This window comes from Psammomys obesus, unplaced genomic scaffold (assembly GCF_907164565.1).
Source record: "Psammomys obesus unplaced genomic scaffold, mPsaObe1.curated_primary_1811, whole genome shotgun sequence".
Classification (NCBI taxonomy): domain Eukaryota; kingdom Metazoa; phylum Chordata; class Mammalia; order Rodentia; family Muridae; genus Psammomys; species Psammomys obesus.
The window spans coordinates 1-10,930 of NW_026589805.1; the positions used below are offsets into that span (position 1 = coordinate 1).

The 10,930-nt window shown below is 42.6% G+C and overlaps 1 gene segment (V, D, J or C); it reads left to right on the forward strand.

Moving 5' to 3' along the window:
* The first annotated feature begins 8,880 nt into the window (after positions 1 to 8,880).
* Positions 8,881 to 9,341, forward strand: LOC129675418 (immunoglobulin heavy variable 2-5-like). The segment is given in 2 exon segments: positions 8,881 to 8,926; positions 9,007 to 9,341. Coding segments are annotated over 2 exon segments (366 nt in total).
* The last annotated feature ends 1,589 nt before the right edge of the window (positions 9,342 to 10,930 follow it).

The window sequence follows — 10,930 nt, forward strand, 5'->3', positions numbered from 1 at the left end:
GAATCAGCACCCTTCACTTGAAATATAAGCTGAGTTGGGTCTGTCCATACAAATATAGGAAAAATTAAGTGACAATGTAGACATCTTTGAAGTATGGCTTGTTGGTCTCAGGACACTTTTAATCAACAAATATATTGCCTGTCTATGACTTTTTTCTTTTTTCATCCCCTTCACTGTATCCCTCCTCCTATCCCCACCTCTACATTCTCACCTACAAAACATCATCTGAAGCAGAGCCACAAAGACGGCATAAACCACTGCCTACTGAAGGGGAGAGGTATCACTAAAACTATATAGATTTATCCAGTCACAGTGGCCCATGTCTGTAATCCCAGCCCTTAGGGAGGCAGAGGCAGGTTGATCTTTGCAATTTTGAGGCCAGCCTAGTCTCTGAAGGGAGCCCAGGATAGCCAAGACTACACAGAAAAATGCTGTCTTAAAAAACCAAACTAACATCAGAAGAATGAGAAAACAGGGAACAAGTTAGGAACCTGCCACAGAGGGCCTCTGAAAGGCTCTGCCCTGCAGACTATCAAAGCAGATTCTGAGACTTGTGGCCAACCTTTGGGCAGAATGCACAGAATCATATGAAAGAAGTGGGAAACAGTAAGATCTGGAGAGGACAGAAGCTCCACAAAGAGAGCAACAGAACCAAAATAATCTGAGCACAGGGGTCTTCCCTGAGACTAATACTCCAACAAGGACCATGCACGGAGATAACCTAGAACCCCTGCACAGATGTAGCCCATGGCAGTTCGGTGTCTAAGTGGGTTCCATAGTAATGGGAACAGGGACTGTCTCTGACATGAACTGATTGGCCTGCTCTTTGATCCCCCTCACTCCCCCTGAGGGCGAGCAGATTTACCAGGCCACAGAGGAACACAATGCAGCCACTCCTGATGAGAACTAATAGACTAGGATCAGAAGAAAAGAAAAGAAGACCACCTCGATCAGTAGCCTTGGGGAGGGGCACCCATGGAAAATGGGGAGGAAGAGAGGGATTGGGAAGGGAGTGGGGAGGGAGCTACAGCGGGGGTATATAAAGTCTAATTAATAAAAAAATAAATAAATAAAACAATCCAAACATAACAAAAGCAAAACCAAATACTATGGAGACTTTGGTGACTTAAAGCATTCATCCATGAGAGAAAATTACTCTCTCTTTATGCCACCCAGGCTTAAAGACTTACAAATATGGGTGGATTAAAATTAGAAGACAGAATTTCCACAAACACTGTCCTTTTACGGTGCTCTTTATTCAGACCCGTGAGTGTCTGTCTTAAGGAGCATGGTCACTGCCACTGCTAGACAGGATCCTTACACTCCTTCAGACAATGAACCTCTTGCTCCCATCACAGTGGCCACCTTAATGGTCAGCGTTCTCATTTTATTGCTTTCCCTGGGTGTCCTGAAACAGTTGGATTGCAGAAGCTGCTCAGAGTCCAGATCTCAGATTTGCCATGAGGGAAGTAGGAGGGAAAAAGCTTAGGGAGGGAACCACAATGAGCCTCATGATCTCTACATTGGGTTACCCTGACAACCTCCTGGGAAATGAAGACTGAGATGGCTTTCTGAGCTTGCATCGGTGGACATCGTCTGAATTCCATGCCAAACAAACACCCACGGATTGCAAAATAGTTGACAAGACAGTTTCCAAAGTGAACATAACAACTAATAAATTAGAGGGCAAAGCTCAAAATAAAAATAGAAAAACAGCAGCCAGGACATTAAAACATTGACAAATCATCATAGGAAATGAAGTAGATGGTCAGTAAAACAAAACAAAACAAAACAAAAAAAGCCAAAAACAAGGTTTGGTTATGAGTCTCAACATATACTTTGATATCCTGCTAGATAGAGTCTTAAAGAGGGGCTCTATGGTAGGCTCCTGTCCTGTTTCTTGTTTGCTCCTACTTCTATTGTCCATCCCATTTGTCTTTCTAAGTGAGGATTGATTATCTTACCCCGGGTCCTCCTTCTTGTTTAGCATCTTTAGGTGTATAGATTTTAGTATGTTTATCCTATCTTCTAGGTATAGTATCCACTTTTAAGAGAATATATATCATGTGTGTCTTTCTGTTTCATAGAGAGCCTCTGAAAGACTCTACCTAGCAGGGTATCAAAGCAGATGCTGTGACTCATAACCAAGTATTGGGCAGAGTGCAGGGAACTATATGAAAGAAGAAGGATTTAGTAAGACCTGGAGAGGACAGGAGTTCCACCAGGACCAAATATATCTGGGCACAGGGGTCTTTTCTGAGACTGATTCTCCAACCAAGGACCATGTATGGATACAACCTAGAACCCCTGCTCAGATGTAGCCCATGGCTGCTCAATATCGAAGTGGGTTCCCTGGTAAAGAGAACAAGGACTGTCTCTGACATGAACTCGGTGACTGGCTCTTTGACTTCCCCACCTCCGAGTGAGGAGCAGCCTTGTTAGGTCACAGAGGAGGACATTGCAGCCAGTCCTGATTGGACCTGATAAGCTAGGGTCAGATGGAAGGGGAGGAGGACCTCCCCTATCAGTAGACTTAAGAGGGGCAGGAAACAGCAGAGGAGGGAGGCAGGGTGGGATTGGGAAGGAATGAGGGAGAGGGCTACAGCTGGGATACAATGTAAATAATCTATAATTAATATAGAATAGAAAAAAAAACAACATTAAGAGAGAATACCATGGAGAAAAAGAAATTTCATCGGTAGACCATAATGTTGATAAATAATATGAGCAGACATTTATAAGGAAATAACTAAGTATAATGAATGATATTCCTAAGATGTACAGGATATGTCCAAGAAACCAAACATAAGAATTCATGAAATAGAAGAAGGGTCAGTGGTAAAACTGAATGAAAAATAAAAAGACCAACTAATTAGAGAGATTATAGCGTCAAACTTACCAAATTTACAGAAAGAAGTAGGCTTCCAAATACAAAATGTATATAGAACTCTAAATAGACATAACCATGCCATATTGAAATCAGTATGTCAAATGTTCAAAGTAAAGAAACAATATTAAAAGAAGCATAAAAAACAACTCATACACAAAAGCAGAAATATCAGAATCAACCCAAACTCTCTATCAGCCACCATAAAGACTGGAAGGACATGGAGCACAATTTCTAAGCTCTGAAAATAAACAACTATGATCCAATAATTCTATACCCAGCTAAGCTATCTTCCAATATTGTCAGAAAAATAACAGTATTTCACAAAAACACAGATCAAGGCAATTCATGACAACTAATTCAGCAGTGCAGAAAATTCTTAGTGGAATGCTTTACAGGAAGAAAGATGAAAGGTAGCTTAACTGCAGATAAACAATCTAGACAAGAGGAAGAAACAAACATGTCCAACACAGAAGCTCATCAAACCCTCAAAACTAATACAGAATCAAGAAAAGAAATAACCAGTATTCTAGGAAAACAGAACACCACCCAACAAATTTATAGGAAATAGCAAACCTCTTTCTGCACTAACCTTAAATGTAAATGGACTCAATCCATCACCCAAAAAGTCCAACAAATGGACTAGATTAAAAAAAGAACAAAGAACCAACTACATTCTGTCTTCACAAAATGTGTAACCAGTAAAAATACCCCAATCTTATTATCAAAGAATGAACAACAACAACAAAACAAAAACAAACAAACAAAAAGCATCAAGTGAAGCAGAAGCAGATTGGTCGTGGGGTCAAGGAGGTTCAGAAAACCATCAACAAAGGAGAGAAAGGATTGACCTCAGGCTTCAGCAATGTTCTGTAGAGAGACATTTTTTTTCCAAGTAGGCCAAAGGTGAATGAGGGTTAGCCTCTGCAACATGGCTAGGTTAAGGATCATGGTTTTGGCAGGGGACACATTGCCAGTTGAGTCATACTGCCATCTTCTAGTTATGTGCAAGGACCAGAACTTTACCTGTACCTATATCCCCTCTAAGATGGACCTGGCTGCAGCTACAGGTTGCAAGAGTCCCACTTGTTAGATGATGGTGAAGCCCCGTGAGAAATATCAGGAGGCCTATGATGAGTGTCTGGAGAAGGTACAGGCTTGGGTTACACCTTTGTGAGAGACTAGAGCTGCAAGCCAACCCCTGTGCCAGAAGCTGCTGGGCTGGCTGCAGGCAGCTACCCATCCTAACAGGATCTCCCCAATTTCTTGATGTGTGAATCTTCCCAGGCAGCTCCAATAGCTGTTCTTGGAGGAAGAGCCAGCATCTTTGCCATCATTGTCATCTCCTTTTGAGCTTAGATGAAGACAGTCCCAAGAATGTGGGGTGGATGTAAATGTTAAGTAAACAAAACAAAACAAAATTAACACCAAAAAACAAAACAAAACAAAAACAACAACAACAACAAAAAAAAAACACCAAAAATCAAACAACTACAACAAACAAAATGCCAGCAACTGGAAGAAATTTTTAAAACGCTGATGTAGCTATCCTCCCACCAGTCAAGGTAAACATTCAATGAAATTAATTAGAAGATATTGAAAGGGTGCCACTGCATATAAGTAAGAGAAACAATTCTTCAAGGAGATGTAACAATTTTAAACGGTTATGAAGAAAGATTTGGGTCCCTAATTTCATAAAACACTGAAATACAAAAGGCCATGTAAGTCTTTACATAATAATGACATGGGACTTCAATACCCTCCTCTCAAATGTAGATAGGGCTTGCCAACCTAAAAACAAGTAAACAAAATTCAGAGCTAAAATGTATTCTGCATGAACTGGACTTAACAGACTTCTAGAGACTATTACACCTTATAGGTGGTGAATATAACTTTTTCTCACATGGAACCTTCCCAAAATATTTCACGTCATAGGTACAAGTTAATTCTCAACAAAAGCAGGAAAATGAGATAATTCCTCATTTTGCATCAGAAAATAAAGAATGGTGTGTCCTCAGTCCTCAAATGTCCCTCATTCCTCTAAGGCTCAGAGAATAACTATGAAGTGTAAAAGCTGAAATTTGGGGAGAAGGATTATAACATACTCTGCTTTGGTCATGTGAATTCAACAGCAGCTACAGTTGCTTGCACTGGACCTGAACAGGATCAGGCCTGTCAAAAGCCACTCTTGGACTGTGGAGGGCTCATGGTGCCCTTCCCCCTCCCTGAGGAACTGGTGAGTTCTGACAGATGCTGGGTAAACAGGCTCTTATCTTCAGATGTATACTCACTGCTAAGCCCCTCCATCAAATAGTTTTCCTCCCATTAGATACTCCCTTAGAGAATCTACTATGTGGATGGCCCTGGTTAAACCCAATGGGTCACCCCCCCACACCTACACACACCACAGCACATGAAAGGCTCGTCTATGTCAAAGAGAGGCTTGACAAGGGTAGGAGACAGGTAAGAGAGGTGAGTTGTTAGCCTGCATTACAGCATCTCCCCAATTTCTTGATGTGTGAATTTTCCCAGGCAGCTCCAACAGCTGTTCTTGGAGGAAGAGCCAGCATCTTTGCCATCATTGCTATCTCCTTCTGAGCTTAGATGAAGACAGTCCCAAGAAAGTGTAAAAAAACAAGTTGAATTAATAAAAACCAAATGAATAAATAAACAACTAAAATATTTATTCTTTTCAAACAGAATTCAGGAAAGTGTAAAAAACCAAGTTGAATTAATAAAAATTAAATGAATCCAAATGAATAACTAAACAACTAAAATATTTATTCTTTTCAAACAGATTTCAGGAAAGTGTAAAAAAACCAAGTTGAATTAATAAATATTAAATGAATCCAAATGAATAAACAACTAAAACATTTATTCTTTTCAAACAGAATTCTGAGACCCTGAAACCACACACACACACATACACACAAACACACACACACACACACACACACACATGCAAACACACACACACACACACACACACACACACACACACCTCTTTTTCAGGATCATTCTCTAGGGTATTTGTCTCCCTCTCTGGCCCTGTGTTTAGAACTCTGGACAGTTAGTGCTGCTTTTGACTTCTGCGAGCAGAATGTGAACAAATGGCATGTGACCTCAGAAGGCCTGTGGATCTGTTGGGTGATGATGGCTCCTGACCCTGGGGAAGGAAGAGCCTCCTCAGGGCTGTTCACCTCCAGAAAGAGCCCACATGCCTTGAGAGGAAAGAGGACAAGGGTCTGTAGGAAGTGTGGAGCTGCCACTAAGGAGTCTGTCAGTATGTGATTGTCCACATTCGGGAACCAGGTCACCCTCAGCTGAGCTCTGCAATCATTGAAGACAGACTTGATGCAGGAGACACAGTGACCAGGTACCCTGTGTGCTCAGAAACAGCCCCATTTGAGGATGCTGAGGGCCAGCAGGGGGTGCTGGAGATCCAGCTTTCACCAGGAAAGAATCTGGAGACTTCTAGGAAGCTCTAAGGCTTCTTTCCTGATGTCAAATAACTGCAGAGACCATGATCTCTATGTGAGGTGCCTACCGTGGCAAGACCCCAAACAGTACAGTAAAGATTCTTGGTTAAGTAATACTGCACATATGTGTTTTGTTCATTACATGAGAATCTTACTGGAAGGACAAACATCACTGGCACATACATATAAATGAGTTACTCATTTTCAAACATCCAGTCATCATCAGAGCCATCAGCAGCATCTATAATTCTGTCTGAAACTTCTTTTCACTGACAGGAGGGGTTTCCTCCGCTGGATTATATGATTGTGACCTGGGAGCCCAGTCCTTGATGTTCTGTCCACAGCGTTGAACTCATGAAGATCTGCTGGGCAAGTGTAGGAGACCTGGTCTCAAGGTGTCAGCCACCTCCATGTGAAGCCATCAGCTCAGTGAACACAGAGCAGGAGAAGCTGGCCATATTGGCCTAGTCTGGCCTTCATTATCTTTTGGTTTTTATTTTTCCTTTGCATATTTTCTCCTAAAACAAAACATATTTTAGTAAACTTAATAACATCAAGCCCTCATGTATGGTTTTGTGATTGGGGGAAAGAGGAGAAAGTAAATTAATTACAGACTGTCCCTGTGCACATTCAGGATCCTGAAGGTAAAGAAGAGGTGACACCCTCACACTGACACCGTCCTACTGACGATTACACATGAATAGAGACGAGGTTCCCTACCCCATCCTGGGGCGGAGGGAACATTTATCTGCTCACAGCACTCTAGCCTTCTCTTGACCTCAGCCTCATCACCGTCCTGCCTTGTGTTTAAGGGACGGGAGTCCTGCATGCTGGGGTGATGTCCCAGGTGTGTGCACCGTATCCATCTCACTGTTTATATTTGCTCCACAACACTTAATTACCTGGTTAGGAACCAGTTGTCCACTGTTAGAGTTTTAGAATTTCAGCTTACTGAAGAGAGACCTGAGATTCCTGATGGATTCTGTAAGAGATTCCCTTTCTTTCCCCTGGCTGGGCGACATTTGCACCTTGTGAGATTAGATCCTGCCTCTGGTGGCAGACTTCTCATGTCATGGAAAGGAGTGTCTGGTTGCTGCTCTACTCCGTGGACTTCTTGAATCCCATTACTCACATCATCAACATACAACATGCTATTCTCACGCAAATTAAAAAAAAAATATTTCCATTATTTGGGATCCAAGTACATGAGAATTTCTGAAGGATGAATTGGTAGTTCCATTTTATCTAACAATGGTTCCCTCTGCAGTAATTTTCACCTCACATGGCCTTGTAATGAGGAAGGAGACCCAGCTATGTTTACAGCACTGATTAGAAATACACAAACTTTCTAGATGAGCTTGAAACAAACTGCCTAGTTGAGTATGTCTGAGTTCAGGAATTTTGAAAGCTATAAAGTGTATCACTGAAATAAATTGAGTGAATGAGTTATTCTGATCAAAAGTAAGAGTAATATTTTCTAATTTTTGAGTCTTTACTGACAGGGTGATTTATTTTTTTGTTTGTTTTTTGAGAAAGATTCCATCTATTTAGTCTTGCCTGTGCTGGACCTCAGTCTGTAGGCCAGCCTGGCTGTGAACTCACGGAGATCCTCCTACCTCTGCCTTACAAGTTCTGGGATTAAAGGTAAGCACCACCAATGCCTGGCTATATCCAAATTTGCATAAAATCTTGTTGGATTAAATTTAACACTTTAATTTTTGTTCCACATAGTCTACACCTGTCTGCACATTTAGAGACATGGGCCCAGAAGTACTTCAAGAACATCTGAAAAAGTCTACATCTACTCCAGTTCATATCACTGACTTAAGACAACATCACAGTTTTATGACCTCTGTGGGCTGAGCATCTGAAGCGCATTGTAAGTGTTCTTGGTAAGATATGATGCTCTCTCTTCAGAAGAGTCTTTTGCCTGCATTTCCCATATCAGGAACCAGCATTGGCTGCATCCCCGGCTTCTGGCCTCTTCTGCACCTGGCAAAGGATCCTTTATATCATCTACTCTATGATGTTTTCTTTCTCATTGACTTTCCTACTGCTGGTCTTTGAAGATGACATGTGTGGTAGCATTGGAATCTTATGGAGAGAATATCAGATATTTTCCTATTTCTATACACATAATTTCATCATGTATCATCCTTCTGAGCTCTTCATGAGTCTCCATGTGAAATCATTGGTTGATGATCCCTGAATGAGTGGACAGGTCAGGACCCTTCCTGTTCCAGCGAGGGTCTCTCTCAGTCCTGCTCCTACTCAGCACTCCCCACAAGTGTTTTATTCTGAGGACTCTGGTCTCCATTAGCCACTCTCTATGAGAGCAGAGGTAAGCTCCCTGAGGGCTCCTGTGCTTTCCATCACAGACAGTCTCTTCCTGGTCCTGAAATTAAGTCCACCATCAGGGCCAGCACCTGCTGAGGAATGCAAATCTCCCCTGGCCCCACCCATCCCTGGATTGAAAAGCCAAAGCTGGGCCTGGGTGCTCACTGGTGTGCAGCCATGGCCAGGCTTGCTTCCTCCTTTCTGCTGCTGCTTGTCCCTGCATGTGAGTGCCAAGGCCACCCACGGGATGGACCTTCCTATCCTTGCCTGTTCCAACCTCACCTTCTGTCTCTTTCTTCACAGATGTCCTGTCCCAGGTCACCTTGAAGGAGTCTGGCCCTGGGCTCTTGCAGCCCTCTGAGACCCTCAGTCTGACCTGCACTTTCTCTGGGTTTTCACTGAGCACTACTAATATAGGTGTGGGCTGGATCCGTCAGCCTCCAGGGAAGGGTCTGGAGTGGCTGGCAAACATTTGGTGGGATGATGATAAGTACTACAACCCATCCCTGAAGAGCCGGCTCACCATCTCCAAGGACAGCTCCAACAACCGGGTGTTCCTCAAGCTCACCAGTGTGGACACTTCAGATTCTGCCACATACTACTGTGCTCGGGTTGCACACTGACACAGCCTCCCTTTGCAGCTGTACAGTATTTCAGGCTGGTCCTCAGCCCTGTTCGCTCCTAATGCAGAGGATGAGAGTATGGCCACTCCTTTCCTGCTAGCCCTCGGGGATTTTCCATTTTTCTCTTAGGTTAAGAGCCCAGGCTTCCTGTTATTCAGCCCAGGTCCCTTTGAAGATGTTCACAAATGAGTCTGTCTGTGTTTGCTTTTATAAAGCTGAGGGATGTTCGGTGTCTGCACCGGGTGGTTCCGAGCTATGGTTCCACTCTGTCTTAGGTCTCAAGTCCCCAAAGCACAATGTTCCAAATTATTTTAATGTTCACCTTCAGTAAACAGCTGTACATGAGGAAGATGGGAATTGCTGGATGAGCATTCTCAAATTGAGTCAGTGGCCAAAGAGGCCCCATGGATACTCCCAAATACTTCAGACTATCCAAGGTTAATGGCTGCTCTCCACAAACTGATTGTGATTCCTGATTTATCAAGGCAGTACTTAGATATCTCAGTGAGCACAGAGATGTTGAGCTTGTGCCCAACTAGAAACTTCACTCCTCCTGTCTACTGTTCATTGTACGGGATCTGCTTTGTATGGTATCGGGGGAAAAGTTCATAATCAACCTAGCTACACACCCTGGCATTCTCAAGCGCTACCTGCCTGTGGGCTATGATGGTTCAATAGTGACACAAATGAGAGGTTAATCATTCATTCCCTGACAGAATTTAAGGCCTTTGAGATGGAAGCCATGGTGACATTGCCTTGCTGGGATTACCGAGAACCTAGAGTTGGATACTCCATGGTCCTCAGAAAAAACCAAGAGCCATTGTTTTGATAAAGCAGTGTGTCTATAAAGTGGTTCCTAGTTATATACCATACAGAATTAAATCAGTACCTCACTCATCTTTCCTTAGAGACCCTTCTTGCTGCAGATGGGAAGCAACAGAGAACCACAGATGGTAGAGAATTACAGATTTTTGAGCACTCAGTCCTGAAATGCTGTGAGTAATTGCATGCTGGGTTGGTAGAAGCAAGCAAGCAAGTGAGCTTCCTGGAGACAACCCAGTCATGTTTGCGTGGCTGAACATGGGTGTATCTCCGTTTAGGCCAAGTCCCAAAGTTTTGTCTCAAGACTTCTTCTTGTTGCTGTACTGCCTTTCCATGCTTGTCTCGTATATCTGGCATAGGAGAGACCCTCAGTGCTCATTGCTTCACTCTCTTGGGCAGATTTTCTGCAGATTATTTTAAAGATATACCTACATGACATAGTACTGTTTATATGAACTGATGATTTCATAATCCCTGGCGATGATTTTAAAGAATTTCTGACTTGAATCAAGTAATATAAAAACACTCCCACAGTATATCAAAAACTGCAAGAGCTCTGTGAACCTCCCTATGTCAAACAATTGATTTACACAAAAAGGAAAGCAAGTTTGAAACAAATTAATGATCAAGGAGATACATTCGTTCTAGGTTTAGTCCCAGGATAAGGCTCAGCTGTACACCACGATAGGAAAGACCATAGGAACATAGACACAAAGAACAAAGGGTTCACTGTACAAGAGAAGACAGATAGGTGTTTCTTAGGGAATCCTTCACATTAAAAA